This window comes from Salvelinus alpinus, chromosome 15, assembly GCF_045679555.1.
Source record: "Salvelinus alpinus chromosome 15, SLU_Salpinus.1, whole genome shotgun sequence".
Taxonomy (NCBI): domain Eukaryota; kingdom Metazoa; phylum Chordata; class Actinopteri; order Salmoniformes; family Salmonidae; genus Salvelinus; species Salvelinus alpinus.
Window position 1 is genome coordinate 20,585,973 of NC_092100.1, and position 16,897 is coordinate 20,602,869.

Below are 16,897 nucleotides of genomic sequence, written 5' to 3' on the forward strand. Positions count from 1 at the left end.
GACACAATCCCCATAAAGTTGGGGATGTTTTGACTTAGGGAATAGTAAAGTTTAGAAAAAATAAATCAAGACATTCTATATATGCTCATGTGTCATTTAAAATGGGTGTAAAACACAAACACTTCTTCATGGTTACATAATGAATGATTCTAGGTGGAACCATCTTACTTTATATGATAATTTCCTTATTTACTGTGGCAAATAAAATAATGCAACATGTGATATTTTATTATAGCCAGGTCACTAGATGTTCTATGCTGCCTGGCATAGAACGGTGGGAGTAGACTGGTGGGAGTAGACTGGAACCCTTTGAGGCAGTCCTCAAACTAACATCTGTGGTTCACACAAGTTTGTATTTATATACTGTAACACTAAACCAGAACGTGTTTGGTTAAACATAGAAATAAATTATTTAAAATCATTGCAACACTCAATGATCTTGACAGTGCTCAATGTGGGGAAACAGAACACTTTTCCAAAACGGATGTGTTCATCAAACACTGCAAAAAGAAAAACATGTCAAATCGAGAAGGTAGGGGACCTTGTAATAAATAATCCCCCCAATTTTACTGGTGCTAGGAAATAAATTACAATGACATTAAATGATAGAAATTTCTCAGAAATACTGAAAAGTAACCAAGGGATGAGTTACACCCATCAGCTTTGATATATGTTTAATGAAGTGTGTAATTGTTCATTAGAAATAAATTTGGGAATGAAATATATTGTTCTGCAGCAATATAATTAATGGCAGGTGTGCTAAACTGCACTCAACCCACCATTCTGTTGATACACTAAAGCAGAATCTATTCAGGAATGCACAAGTAGTGCCTAAGATGTTGGGTATTTTTTGTCCAGTCTTGAATTCATTTGCCATAGCTCCAGACCACCAGCACAGCCACTTTCCCCGGCATGTGTGTCTGTCCTGGCGTGAGCCATCGTAATCTTCAGAAAAGCTCATATTATGCTTTTTTGATTATGGACCTGTCCTGCAGCTCAAGTCCCTCTCTCTGGCCCGATAGTTTATAGAAACAGCAAAACAAACAGGATATAATGGTATGATACGTAAATATAGTCTCTAAGCTTGGAACCTGCAGACAGAGTAATAGATATTAGGAAAGGAAATGCCCAACGTCTTACCCCTTAGTCCGCAAAATATAGACCTGGTCATTTGCTAGACCCCCTGTAAAGCATTGTGTCTGCTAGAGGTTTTAAATGATTTTGGCCGGATAGAATTTGATGTCTCGTACTTTCCATTTTATTAAAATGTTAAGTCTATATTTTCCTCACATTGGAAACTGGCACAGTGTAGTTGTTGCCTAAACAGCTGGACACTACGGAACACTAAATGAAGATGGATGTATTTCTTTTGAAAATAAATGACCGTTCCCAATAAAGCGTTCTTGATTAAAACGACAATTATTAGATTTACAAACATTTGTATGATTTATTTCAACATACCTCACATTATTTACAACAACAAAAAAGTCAGATTCCTTGCATACAAGACTAATTTGAATATGTATGAACTTTCCAATTTGTAGGTCGCTCTGGATAAGAGCGTCTGCTAAATGACTTAAATGTAAAATGTAAATGTAATTGAAGGAGGATCATCAATGATGTCAGTATTTACTGAACATGTTCAGGAAGGGAACTCCTTGCAACCAGTACCAAAATCTTCTCAAATATGCAATTACCAACTCAGTGATGTCACTTCAAAAGCAACACAGGTCAGTCTGGTTTCCAAATGCCTCTGATCTTTGAACTGCCTTCTTTCTTCTGAGAGTGTCTAGGCATCTAGAGTACCTTGAAAGAGAACATAGAAAAACAAAAAACAAAATTGTCAACCATACTATACAAATCTATTATTAATATATACTACCGTTCAAAAGTTTGGGGTCACTTAGAAATGTCCTTGTTTTTTAAACAAAAAGCAATTTTTTTGACCATTAAAATAACATCAAATTGATCAGAAATACAGTGTAGACATTGTTCATGTTGTAAATGTAAATGACTATTGTAGCTGGAAACGGCTGATTTTTGATAGAACATCTACATAGGCGTACAGAGGCCCATTATCAGCAACCATCACTCCTGTGTTCCAATGGCACGTTGTGTTAGCTAATCCATGTGTATCATTTTAAAATGCTAATTGATCATTAGAAAACCATTTTGCAATTATGTTAGCACAGCTGAAAACTGTTGTCCTGATTAAAGATGCAATAAAACTGGCCTTCTTTAGACTAGTTGAGTATCTGGAGCATCAGCATTTGTGGTTTCGATTACAGGCTCAAAACAGCCAGAAACAAAGAACTTCCTTCTGAAACTCATCAGTCTATTCTTGATCTGAGAAATGAAGGCTATTCCATGCGAGAAATTACCAAGAAACTGAAGATCTCGTACACTGCTCTGTACTAATCCCTTCACAGAACAGAGCAAACTGGCCCTAACCAGAATAAAAAAAGAGGAGTGAACAACTGAGCAAGAGGACAATAGATACATTAGAGTGTCTAGTTTGAGAAACAGATGCCTCACAAGTCCTCAACTGGCAGCTTCATTAAATAGTACCCACAAAACACCAGTCTCAACGTCAACAGTGAAGAGGCGACTCCGGGGTGTTGGCCTTCTAGGCAGAGTTGCAAAGAAAAAGCCATATCTCAGACTGGCCAATAAAAAGAAAAGATTAAGATGGGCAAAATAATACAGACACTGGACAGAGGAAGATTGGAAAAAGTGTTATGGACAGACAAATCTAAGTTTGAGGTGTTCAGATCACAAAGAAGAACATTCGTGAGATGCAGAAAAAATGAAAAGATGCTGGAGGAGTGCTTGATGCCATCTGTCAAGCATGGTGGAGGCAAAATGATGGTCTGGGGGTGCTTTGGTGGTGGTAAAGTGGGAGATTTGTACAGGGTAAATGGGATCCTGAAGAAGGCTGGCTATTACAAAATTTTGCCCTGTGGACGGCGCTTAATTGGAGCCAATTTCCTCCTACTTTACTTATTTTTTTATTTTCTTTCACCTTTATTTAACCCGGTGGGCCAGTTGAGAACAAGCTCTCATTTACAACTGCGACCTGGCCAAGATAAAGCAAAGCGACAAAAACAACACAGAGTTACAAACAAACGCACAGTCAATAACACAATATAAAATCTATGTACAGTGTGAACAAATGTAGAAGATTAGGGAGGTAAGGCAATAAATAGGCCATAGAGGCGATATAATTACAATTTAGCATTAACACCGGAGTGATAGATGTGCAGATGATGATGTGCAAGTAGAGATACTGGAGTGCAAAAGAGCAAAAAGATAAATAACAATATGGGGTTTATGAGGTAGTTGGGTGTGCTATTTACAGATTCACTGTACCTGTAAGCTGCTCTGACAGCTGATGCTTAAAGTTAGTGAGGGAGATAAGTCTCCAACTTCAGTGATTTTTGCAATTCGTTCCAGTCATTGGCAGCAGAGACCTGAAAGGAAAGGCGGCCAAAGGGAGTGTTGCTCTTTGGGGATGACCAGTGAAATATACATGCTGGAGCGCGTGCTACGGGTGGGTGTTGCTATGGTGACCAGTGAGCTGAGATAAGGCGGGGCTTTACCTAGCAAAGACTTATAGATGACCTGGATCCAGTGGGTTTGGCGACGAATATGTAGCGAGGGCCAGCCAACGAGAGCATACAGGTCGCAGTGGTGGGTAATATATGGGGCTTTGGTGACAAAACGGATGGCACTGTGCTAGACTACATCCAATTTGCTGAGTAGAGTGTTGGAGGCTATTTTGTAAATGACATCGCCGAAGTCAAGGATCGGTAGGATAGTCAGTTTTACGAGGGTATGTTTGGCAGCATGAGTGAAGGAGGCTTTGTTGCAAAATAGGAAGCTGATTCTAGATTTAATTTTGGATTGGAGATGCTTAATGTGAGTCTGGAAGGAGAGTTTACTGTCTAACCAGAAACCTAGGTATTTGTAGTTGTCCACATATTCTAAGTCAGAACCGTCCAGAGTAGTGATGCTAGTCGGGCAGGCGGTTGCAGGCAGCAATCGGTTGAAGAGCATGCATTTAGTTTTACTAGCATTTAAAAGCAGTTGGAGGCCATGGAAGGAGTGTTGTATGGCATTGAAGCTCATTTGGAGGTTTGTTAACACAGTGTCCAAAGGGCCAGATGTATACAGAATGGTGTCGTCTGCATAGAGGTGGATCAGAGAATCACCAGCAGCAAGAGAAACATCATTGATATATACAGAGAAAAGAGTCGGCCCGAGAATTGAACCCTGTGGCACCCCCATAGAGACTGCCAGAGGTCCGGACAACAGGCCCTCCGATTTGACACACTGAACTCTGAGAAGTAGTTGGTGAACCAGGCGAGGCAGTCATTTGAGAAACCAAGGCTATTGAGTCTGCCGATAAGAATGCAGTGATTGACAGAATCGAAAGCCTTGGCCAGGTCGATGAAGACGGCTGCATAGTACTGTCATTTATCAATGGCGGTTATGATATCGTTTAGGACCTTGAGTGTGGCTGAGGTGCACCCATGACCAGCTCGGAAACCAGATTGCATAGTGGAGAAGGTACGGTGGAATTTGAAATGGTCGGTGATCTGTTTGTTAACTTGGCTTTCGAAGATTTTAGAAAGGCAGGGCAGGATGGATATAGGTCTATAACAGTTTGGGTCTAGAGTGTCTCCCCTTTTAAAAAGGGCAGCTTTCCAATCTTTGGGGATATCGGATGATACGAAATAGGTTGAACAGGCTAGTAATAGGGGTTGCAACCATTTCGGCAGATAATTTTAGAAAGAGAGGGTCCAGATTATCTAGCCCAGCTGATTTGTTGGGATCCAGATTTTGCAGCAGGACAATGACCGCTCCAAACTATGCAAGAACTATTTATTTCATTGTTCTTTTCTCACCCATCTACACACAATACCCCATAATGTAACACAATATCAGGAAGGCATTCCTAATGTTTTATACAAAGTGTGATAGATACTGTCCGTGTGTGTGTCTATCACATTGTGTACAAAACATTAGGGAACACATGCTCTTTCCATGACAAAGACTGACCAGGTGAAACCTATGATCCCTTATTGTAGATGAAGAGGAGGAGACTGGTTAAAGAAGGATTTTTTTAGCCTTGAGACATGGATTGTGTATATGTGCCATTCAGAGGGTGAATGGGCAAGACAAAAGATTGCCTTTGAACAGGGTACGGTATTAGGTGCCAGGCACACTGGTTTGAGTGCTTCAAGAACTGCAATGCTGCTGGGTTTTTCACGCTCAACAGCTTCCCGTGTGTATCAAGAATGGTTCACCACCCAATGACATCCAGCCAACTTGACAACTGTGGGAAGCATTGGAGTCAACATGGGCCAGCATCCCTGTGGAATGCTTTCGACACCTTGTGGAGTCCATGCCCTGACGAATTGAGTTTGTTCTGAGGGCAAAGGGGGTGCAACTCAATATTAAGGTATTCCAAATGTTTTGTACACTCAGTGTAATATACACTGCTCAAAAAAATAAAGGGAACACTTAAACACAATGTAACTCCAAGTCAATCACACTTCTGTGAAATCAAACTGTCCACTTAGGAAGCAACACTGATTGACAATAAATTTCACATGCTGTTGTGCAAATGGAATAGACAACAGGTGGAAATTATAGGCAATTAGCAAGACACCCCCAATAAAGGAGTGGTTCTGCAGGTGGTGAAACAGACCACTTCTCACTTCCTATGCTTCCTGGCTGATGTTTTGGTCACTTTTGAATGCTCTAGTGGTAGCATGAGACGGAGTCTACAACCCACACAAGTGGCTCAGGTAGTGCAGCTCATCCAGGATGGCACATCAATGCGAGCTGTGGCAAGAAGGTTTGCTGTGTCTGTCAGCGTAGTGTCCAGAGCATGGAGGCGCTACCAGGAGACAGGCCAGTACATCAGGAGACATGGAGGAGGCCGTAGGAAGGCAACAACCCAGCAGCAGGACCGCTAGCTCCGCCTTTGTGCAAGGAGGAGCAGGAGGAGCACGGCCAGAGCCCTGCAAAATGACCTCCAGCAGGCCACAAATGTGCATGTGTCTGCTCAAACGGTCAGAAACAGACTCCATGAGGGTGGTATGAGGGCCCGACGTCCACAGGTGGGGGTTGTGCTTACAGCCCAACACCGTGCAGGACGTTTGGCATTTGCCAGAGAACACCAAGATTGGCAAATTCGCCACTGGCGCCCTGTGCTCTTCACAGATGAAAGCAGGTTCACACTGAGCACATGTGACAGACGTGACAGAGTCTGGAGACGCCGTGGAGAACGTTCTGCTGCCTGCAACATCCTCCAGCATGACCGGTTTGGCGGTGGGTCAGTCATGGTGTGGGGTGGCATTTCTTTGGGGGCCGCACAGCCCTCCATGTACTCGCCAGAGGTAGCCTGACTGCCATTAGGTACCGAGATGAGATCCTCAGACCCCTTGTGAGACCATATGCTGGTGCGGTTGCCCCTGGGTTCCTCCTAATGCAAGACAATGCTAGACCTCATGTGGCTGGAGTGTGTCAGCAGTTCCTGCAAGAGGAAGGCATTGATGCTACGGACTGGCCCGCCCATTCCCCAGACCTGAATCCAACTGAGCACATCTGGGACATCATGTCTCGCTCCATCCACCAACGCCACGTTGCACCACAGACTGTCCAGGAGTTGGCGGATGCTTTAGTCCAGGTCTGGGAGGAGATCCCTCAGGAGACCATCCGCCACCTCATCAGGAGCATGCCCAGGCGTTGTAGGGAGGTCATACAGGCACGTGGAGGCCACACACACTACTGAGCCTCATTTTGACTTGTTTTAAGGACATTACATCAAAGTTGGATCAGCCTGTAGTGTGGTTTTCCACTTTAATTTTGAGTGTGACTCCAAATCCAGACCTCCATGGGTTGATAAATTTGATTTCCATTAATAATTTTTGTGTGATTTTGTTGTCAGCACATTCAACTATGTAAAGAAAAAAGTATTTAATAAGAATATTTCATTCATTCAGATCTAGGATGTGTTATTTTAGTGTTCCCTTTATTTTTTTGAGCAGTGTATATAACTATATATTCACTTTGGATTGTTATTTCTTGATTTTATTATTTGTATTGTATTTGCAAGATATTCTACTGCACTGTTGGAGCTAGTAGCATAAGCATTTTGCTGCAACTGCTATAACACCTGCAAATATGTGTACGCAACCCATAAACTTTCATTTGAATCATTACCGATTCAGTACAGACAATGAAATCAGGCTAATGCATCACAGCATGATCATCCAATTACATAAAATCTATTAGCAATCTTATGAGGATAAAAACATGGTAGAGGTTTAGTAAAGAAGCATGCTTGGCAGAGAACTTACCTTCCAGAAAAGCAAACTCATCTATGGCCTCGATTGCATTGTCTGTTAGTGAAAAAAAAAACAATAGTTAGGAACAACTAGTCAAAGGCTAGCCCAGGGGTAGGCAACCCTGTTCCTGGAGTGCCGCTGGTACTTCAGGATTTTGTTCCAACTAGGCACCACACCTGACCAACTGAGCTAATCGATCAGTTCAGTGACTGCCTAAATTCAACACACCTGGTCTTCTAGGTCGGTTTAATCAAAAACCTGAAGTGCCTGCGGCACTCGAGGACTAGGGTTGCCTACCCCTGGTCTAGCCTAAGTGGCCACCAATCCTGATCCTGTAGAGTTAGGCCTATACCTGATTCAACTTACCAAGGTCTTAGTGGTAAGGTAGAACAAAAGCCTGCACACCAACTCCAATACACACTTTTGCTGTACACACTTTTGCTGTAGCCCCAGATCAACACCTGATTCCTCTTGTCAACGAATCATCAAGCCCTCAATGAGATGAATGAGGTGTGTGTGTCCTACAATGAAAGTGTTTACTGTTGGTGTGAGTTGGTGCGCAGGCTTTTGTTCTACCTCAACACTAAGACCTCGATCAGTTGAATCAGGTATAGGCCTAATACGTGTTTAGTACGAGGATGGAACTAAAGTCTGCAAACCCTGTGGCTCTCCAGAACCAGGGGTTGGTGACCATTACACTAAGCATATGGTATATAGGATCAATGTTTGGTCAACAACATGTCCACTTGACATTACTAACCTAAATCCTTCCTCTGCAAAGTTTTCCTCTTTCCTTGCTGGGCATACACCAGGGCATCTTTGGCAATCATCTCAACAAAGAGTTCCTGGAAGACATGAACTGAAGTTTAGTAAACAGTGAGTAACATCCAGGAGCGGCGCTCCCTCACTTTTCAATTTTAGAATACATGGAGCTGGTAAAACTACTTCTGGAAAACTCATTCTAATGATTTCTAAATCAAATGATATTTAATTACCACTAAAATTCCATGAAAAATTATAGAATGACAAACCAAATAAATATGTATAGCAGCCTAGAGGTAAATGGTGGTTTCTTCCCTGTCTTATCTCTGGCAGTGGCTAGAATGATTAACTATAGGCTGTGTGTGTGTGCACTGCGGAGACCCGTAGGAGGCTTGACCACTTGGCCAATTAGAACTGTGAAAAAAAAGTCCGGTCACTGTGCGTCTGCCTTGAAGTTGCTGAATAATTGCTTGGCTATTAGTTGAGACGTAGGGCCCGTTCTAGTTCGGTATGTCAGGATGGGCAATTGGAAATGTGAATTGGGCCAAGTTGGAGGAAATAATGCATTTACGGAAATACAGGGGGTGGAGAACGGGGTGCCTTGTGAGAATTGGGGGGTGTGAACAACATCTAGTATTAAGGAAGTCTCAAGATATTGCTCGCCTGAGGTAGAGTATCTCATGATTAGCTGTAGACCACACTTCTACCGAGAGTTTTCATCTATATTATTCATAGCTGTCTATTTACCACCTCAAACCAATGCTGGCACTAAGACTGCACTCAACGAGCTGTATAAGGCCATAAGCAAACAAGAAAATGCTCATCCAGAAGCGGCGCTCCTATTGGCCGGGGACTTTAATGCAGGGAAACTTAAATCTGTTTTAAGTCATTTCCATCAGCATGTCACATGTGCAACCAGAGGGGAGAAGAAAAAAAAAGATTCAAGACCACCTTTACTCCACACACACAGAGATGCATACAAGGCTCTCCCTCGCCCTCCATTTGGCAAACCTGACCATAATTCTATCCTCCCAATTCCTGCTTAGGAGCAAAAACTAAAGCAGGAAGTACCAGTGTCTCGCTCAATACGGAAGTGGTCAGATGACACGGGTGCTACACTACACGACTGTTTTGCTAGCACTGACTGGAATATGTTCCGGGATTCATCCAATGGTATTGAGGAGTATACCACCTCAGTCACCGGCTTCATCAATAAGTACATCGACGACGTCATCCCCACAGTGAATGTACGTACATATCCCAACCAGAAGCCATGGATGACAGGCAACATCCGCCCAAGTTAAAGGCTAGAGCTGCCGCTTTCAAAGAGTCGGACACTAATCCGGACGCTTATAAAAAAAATCCCGCTATGCCCTCTGACGAACCACCAAACAGGCAAAGCGTCAATATAGAACTCAGATCAAATTGTACTACACAGGCTCTGACGCTCGTCGAATGTGGCAGGGCTTGCAAACTATTACGGACTACAAAGGGAAACCCAGCCGCGAGCTGCTCAGTGACTCAACATTCACAAGGCCGCGGGCCAGACAGATTACCAGGACGTGTACTCAGAGCATGCGCGGACCAACTGGCAAGCATCTTCACTGACATTTTCAACCTCTCTCGAGTCTGTAATACCTACATGTTTTAAGCAGATCACCATAGTCCATGTGCCCAAGAAAGCGAAGGTAACCTGCCAAAATGACTACCGTCCCGTAGCACTCACGTCAGTAGCCATGAAGTGCTTTGAAAGGCTGGTTATGGCTCACATCAACACCATCATCCCGGAAACCCTAGACATCTCCAATTTGCATACTGCCTCAACAGATCCACAGATGACGCAATCTGAATCGCACTCCACACTGCCCTTTCCCACTTGGACAAAAAGAACACCTGCGTGAGAATGCTGTTCATTGACTACAACTCAGTGTTCAAGACCATAGTGCCCATAAAACTCAACACTAAGCTAAGGACCCTGGGACTAAACACCTCCCTCTGCAACTGGATCCTGGACTTCATGATGGGCCACCCCCAGGTGGTAAGGGTAGGCAACATCATCCACGATGATCCTCAAAATGGGGACCCCTAACGGGTGCGTGCTTAGTCCCCTCCTGTACTCCTTGTTCACCCACGACTTCGTGGCCAAGCACGACTCCAACACCATCATTAAGTTTGCTGATGACACAATGGTTGGCCTGATCACCAACAACGATGAGACAGCCTATAGGGAGGTCAGAGACCTGGCAGTGTGGTGTCAGGAAAACAACCTCTCCCTCAACGTGAGCAAGACAAAGGAGCTGATCATGGACTACAGGAAAAGGACGGCAGACCACGCCCCCATTCACATCGAGAGGGCAGTAGTGGAGCAGGTCGAGAGTTAAGTTCCTTGGTGTTCACATCACCAACAAAATATCATGGTCCAAAACACACCAAGAAAGTCGTGAAGAGGGCACAACAGTACCTTTTCCCCCCCAAGAGACTGAAAAGATTTGGCATGGGTCCCCAGATCTTCAAAAAGTTCTACAGCTGCACCATCAAGAGCATCCTGACCGGTTGCATCACCGCCTGGTATGGCAACTGCTCGGCATCCGACTGTAAGGCAATACAGGGGGTAGTGCATACTGCCCAGTACATCACTGGGGCAAAGCTGCTTGCCATCCAGGACCTATATACTAGGCAGTGTCAGAGGAAGGCTCAAACATGCATTTCACACTAAGGTCTCCACCTGTTATATTCAGCACGTGACAAATAAAATTTGATTTGAAGTAGACGAGGATGGGAAAAGAGTGAGGAATCCTGAGAGGATTCCAGTGAGTAGTAGATTTGTGCCAGCACAGAGCGATAGGCCAACAAGTAATTTATGCATTAGTAAGTTTGGCTTCTTAGCATTCATAGCAATGGTTATCAACTGTACCGCAGTTATTGAATGTAAATCACAGAAAATAGATGTTGTGGTGGCAGCTGGAGACATGTATTTGGGTATAAGAGATTTGACATCAAAATAGTTACAATGTTTGTTGAGAGGTGGTGTTCGATCCTCCCAGGACCTTAGCATGGTGCAGGAGCAGATGGGGTCAATGTAGTGGAATGGGATAGTGTATATTTAATGAGTAAAGGTGGTGTTGTCTAGGGCTATATTTCACATTCGTAGAGGAACAGGACTAATGAAGAGAATTTAATGTAGGTAGGTCGTGACAATAGGTGGCGGTGTATGCACCTAAAAGTTGAATGCGATCCACCATCCAAATCCCAAAGAAGGACTGACTTCAGCACCCAAAGACTAGCCCGCAATTACTGTCAGCTATAGAGCCCCACAGTGGAGAGGTTGGGTTAATGCAGAAGACACATTTCAGTTGAATGCATTCAGTTGTACAACTGACTAGTTGTCCCCTTTTCCCTTTCCATAATACCCATAAAACCTAGCAGTCCACCATTTTCCCCATAGGGGATTTTAGAAACACTTCAAATAAGGGCTGTGTTTCATGACCAGCTGGCTAGAGCGTTTACAGACATATTCAATCTCTCCCTATCCCAGTCTGCTGTCCCCACTTGCTTCAAGATGTCCACTATTGTTCCTGTACCCAAGAAAGCAAAGGTAAATGTAAGGGTGCTCTCGAGCGGCTAGATGTTCTTTACCATTCGGCCATCAGATTTGCCACCAATGCTCCTTATAGGACACATCACTGCACTCTATACTCCTCTGTAAACTGGTCATCTCTGTATACCCGTCACAAGACCCACTGGTTGATGCTTGTTTATAAAACCCTCTTAGGCCTCACTCCCACTATCTGAGATATCTACTGCAGCCCTCATCCTCCACATACTTGACCCGTTCTGCCAGTCACATTCTGTTAAAGGTCCCAAAAAGCACACACATCCCTGGGTCGCTCCAATTTTCAGTTCGCTGCAGCGAGTGACTGGAACAACCTGCAACAAATACTCAAATTGGACAGTATTCTCAATCTCTTCATTCAAAGACACTCTTACTGACAGTTGTGGCTGCTTTGCGTGATGTATTGTTGTCTCTACCTTCTTGCCCTTTGTGCTGTTGTCTGTGTCCAATAATGGCTGTACCATGTTTTGGGCTGCTACCATGTTGTGTTGCTACCATGTTGTTATGTTGTGTTGCTACCAAGCTGTGTTGTCATGTGTTGCTGCCTTGCTATGTTGTCGTCTTCGGTCTCTCTTTATGTAGTGTTGTCTCTCTTGTCATGATGTGTGTTTTCTCCTATATTTATCTTTTATTTTTAATCCCAGCCCCCGTAGGAGGCCTTTTGGTAGGCCGTCATTGTAAATAAGAATTTGTTCTTAACTGACTTGCCTAGTTAAATAAAAAAAAATGTAAAAAAGGAACTAAATTACTATCGCCACATAGCACTCACTTCTGTAATCATGAAGTGCTTTGAGAGGCTAGTTAAGGATAATATCACCTCCACCTTACACCTACTTGAATTTGCATACCGTCCCAATAGATCCAGACTACGCAATAGACATCGCACTGAACACTGCCCTAAGAGGAATGTCTATGTAAGAATAATGTTCATAGACTACAGCTCAGCCTTCAACACCATAGTACCCTCCAAACTCACCATTAAGCTTGGAAACCCTGGGTCTGAAATCCGCCCTGTGCAACTGGGTCCTGGACTTCCCGACGAGCCGCCCCCAGGTGGTGAAGGTAGGAAACAACACCTCTACTACGCTGATCCTCAACACAGGGGCCCCACAAGGGTGCATGCTCAGCCCCCTCCTGTACTCCCTGTTCACCCATGACTATGTGGCCATGCACGCCTCCAATTCAATCAAGTTTGCAGACGACAACAGTAGTAGGCCTGATTACCAACAATGACGAGACAGCCGACAGGGGGGAGGTGAAGGCCCTGGCGGAGTGGTGCCAGAAAAATTACCTCTCCCTCAACAAAACAAAGGAGCTGATGGTGGATTCAGGAGACCGCAGAGGGAGCACACTCCCATCCACGGGACCACAGTAAAGAAGGTGAAAAGCTTCAAGTTCCTCGGCCTATACGTCAATGACAATCTGAAATGGTCCACCCACACAGACAGTGTAGTGAAGAAATTTCGCTAGGTCCCTAAGACCCTCACAAACTTTCACCATTGAGCGCATCCGGTCAGGCTGTAGCACTGCCAGGTACAGCAGCTGCACAGCCTGCAACCGCTGGGCTCTCCAGATGGTGGTCTGCCCAACACATCACCAGGGGCACACTGCCTGCCATCCAGGACACCTGCAGCACCCGATGTCACAGGAAGGCCAAAAAGATCAAGGACATCAACCACCTGAGCCATGGCCTGTTCATCCCGCTATCATCCAGAAAGAGAGGTTAGTAAAGGTGCATCAAAGCTGGGACTGAGAGACTGAAAAACAGCTTCTATCTCAAGGCCATCAGACTGTTAAATAGCCATCACTAGCAGGCCTCCACCCAGTATCCTGCACTGAACTTAATCACTGTCACTAGCCGGCTACCACCCAGTTACTCAACCCTGCACCTTAGAGGCTGCTGCACTAAGTACATAGACATGGAATCACTGGTCACTTGAATAATGTTTACATACCGTTTTACTAATTTAATATGTATATACTGTATTCTAGTCAATGCCAATCCGACATTGCTCACCCTAATATTTATATATTTCTTAATTCCATACTTTTCCTTTAAATGTGTGTGTATTGTTGTGAATTGTTAGATACTACTACACTGTTGGAGCTATGCACAAAGAAGCATTTCGCTACACCCGCAATAACAACTGCTAAATATGTGTATGTGACCAATAAAATTTGATTTGATGTAGGCTTACCCTGGCGTGACATTATGATAACTATGTAAATCTCTCTCGGACAAGGTGACTTATCAATATATTCGGCTCTATTTACGCTCAGATTCAAAACTGCTAATTAGCATCAAAATAGACATCATGCAAAACTACAAATCCCTGCAAGTTCCACCACATCATCGCTAACTGATCCCTTTGCTAAAAGGTATTGTGTCAATTTAAAAAAATGTGCAGAAGACAGTTCACAGATTTGTCCATTTAAAGAAATTTAGCCTATCTATTCCTACATCTAGCTAAAATTATATAGTTAATCCATAGAATCTTAGTTTTACTTCAATTTGGCAGTCTTGTCCAGATTAACATAGCATTTGTAGTTCCTTATGATAGCCACATTAGCATTTCATTTTTGGGAGGGTAAATACATGCAAATATATTTGTTAGGAGAGATTTACACAGCTATGAAAACGTCGCGCCAGGGTAAGTCTACACGAAACACAGTCCTTATTGTAAGTGTTTCCAAAATCCCCTATGGGAAAAATGAAAGGTGGAAAACGATAGGAACCATTTCCCTGTTTGACCTCTAGGTTTTATGGGTATTGTGTCATCCTGTGGTACTCAATTAACTAACTACAACAAGGACCATAAATCAGCTGGCTAGCCAGTTACATGGTATTAGTCCATGTTGACTGTAGGCTACCAAATATGAAAACAAACTATCATACTGGTAGCTACTCCACGTAATAGTTTTAACTTACTGTGGCTTTAGCTATGATAAACACAGACTCTTGACTGGCGAGGGACACGTCTGGGTCGGCTTTCATCAATGCCTTGATGCGGGATAGCGGTAACTTCGCGAGACGGTTCTGGGGACCTCCTGCAACAGGCCCAGTTTGTTGGTTGTTCTCGCCAGCCTCGTTCCCCCGTACCTCTTCCTCGCCTTCACATCGCTCTGGGTCCGACTCTGTGGGTCCCAAGGGGGCGACAGAGACTGCAACACTTTCCGCCATTCTCTTGTAGCCACATACAGTTCGTAGCTAGCATGTGCTACTTTCCTAGCGTAGAAAATGTGCTCGAATTCGAGAATCACACATTCGAATGTCCCTCCCCTTTCACTCCCGCCATCTATTCCTTGTGTGTGATTGGATAAATTGCCGACTTCATGAGGCGACGATTGTCTCGAACGGAAGCCAAACAAAGTGTTCACAACTCCTCAGCGCTCCTCCTAAACGTTGTGAAACATTGACTACAGAACGCCCACGATGCTGAATAGGAAACATGACAGATCATGACACTAATTAAGAACTCTATCATATATCTGTTGCATTCAATTGCCATCTCCATTTCTGTATTGCTGTAGAAATGTGAGCAATTATTAATTGTTTGTAGCTAGACCTGTCATAAATATTGAATTTGATTGGCCTACCTTTCAATAAAATGTTTAATGTTTATCATTACATTAGAACATTGACTACAGAACGCCCACGATGCTGAATAGGAAACATGACAGATCATGACACTAATTAAGAACTCTATCATATATCTGTTGCATTCAATTACCATCTCCATTTCTGTATTGCTGTAGAAATGTGAGCAATTATTAATTGTTTGTAGCTAGACCTGTCATAAATATTGAATTTGATTGGCCTACCTTTCAATAAAATGTTCAATGTTTATCATTACATTAGAACATTGACTACAGAACGCCCACGATGCTGAATAGGAAACATGACAGATCATGACACTAATTAAGAACTCTATCATATATCTGTTGTATTCAATTGCCATCTCCATTTCTGTATTGCTGTAGAAATGTGAGCAATTATTAATTGTTTGTAGCTAGACCTGTCATAAATATTGAATTTGATTGGCCTACCTTTCAATAAAATGTTTAATGTTTATCATTACATTAGATTCACATGATATAGAAAAGTGCTCTAGCTGCGTGTCCAGAGATTTAGTGCTGCCTTGTCTATATCAGTCTAATGGATATTAATACACGGTGATAATAGGATTGGCAGGGTGATGCCCTGAGGTTTAGTGATGGTGAGCCACTCCATTCACACACACTGTATCTTCTCTACTGCTGGACTTGAAGGATGAGGGATCCGCAGATACCAGGTAACACTTAAAACTATTATTTTGTGAGTAGTTAGTTATATGCGAAAGAGCATATAAAGTGCATATAAATAACTTTTTTGCTATTTTGTTTATTTTAGATGCAGATGTGTTCATTACGCCAATATGGGTTGACATATAGTCTAATTGCATGTAGTCTACTTATTTAGGCCTTTAATTTGGTCCCAACAAATTTAGATAAAATACATAACATTTTCTATCAGATCAATAAGACAAAAGCAGTTATTTATTATGCCCCATAACAATGTGCTGCCATTTCTATAGGGCATTATGAAATGGTGTATGTTACTGCAATAGTAGAATAGAATCAAACAAATTAATCAAAATTGTGGTTTTAAATTGGAATTCTGTGCAAACCTCATTGCTTTTTACCTGGGAACTCCTGTTATTACATTCATTTCTGAATCAATGTACCGTATAAGGCAATTGCAAGCACAAAACAGACACCTAGGCAAAAATAATGGCATGAATTTGATATTAGTGTATGTTGAAAAACATTACAGGTTACAGAGAAACTATAAGGAATTGCATTGCATCAGAATATATTATCACATAAAGTTCAGGGGCACCGATCCAGTTGTAACTGATCATTGTGTTGTGTAACAGTTCAACCAGATAGCTTCTTGTAGCACAGCGAGAGAGTACAGTACTGTACCAGTGAGCAAAATTGGTTGAAAGACGTCTTTTCAACGTCTTTTAAACCAAAATAAGTAATTTCAACGTCTTGTGCTCTCCCTATACTGAGTGTTATCTATTGCATTTTCAGTTGTATTTTCAGAACAGAACTAACCTCCTAAACTGAGCTCTGTCTAATCCTGACCTGCATTGAGAGTGTTTCCAAAGGGGAGAGCAAC

General features: G+C 42.9%; 1 protein-coding gene across 1 annotated transcript; it reads right to left on the bottom strand.

The window, feature by feature from the left end:
- Positions 1–1,422: 1,422 nt before the first annotated feature.
- On the bottom strand, positions 1,423–15,189 carry LOC139539679 (DNA polymerase epsilon subunit 4-like). Its single transcript, XM_071342849.1, has 4 exons — positions 14,663–15,189; positions 8,119–8,203; positions 7,371–7,412; positions 1,423–1,806 (listed from the first exon to the last, which is right to left on the bottom strand). The coding sequence occupies exons 1-4, from the start codon at positions 14,912–14,914 to the stop codon at positions 1,790–1,792; spliced, it is 396 nt and encodes a 131-aa protein (XP_071198950.1). The 5' UTR covers positions 14,915–15,189; the 3' UTR covers positions 1,423–1,789.
- Between the last annotated feature and the right edge of the window lie 1,708 nt (positions 15,190–16,897).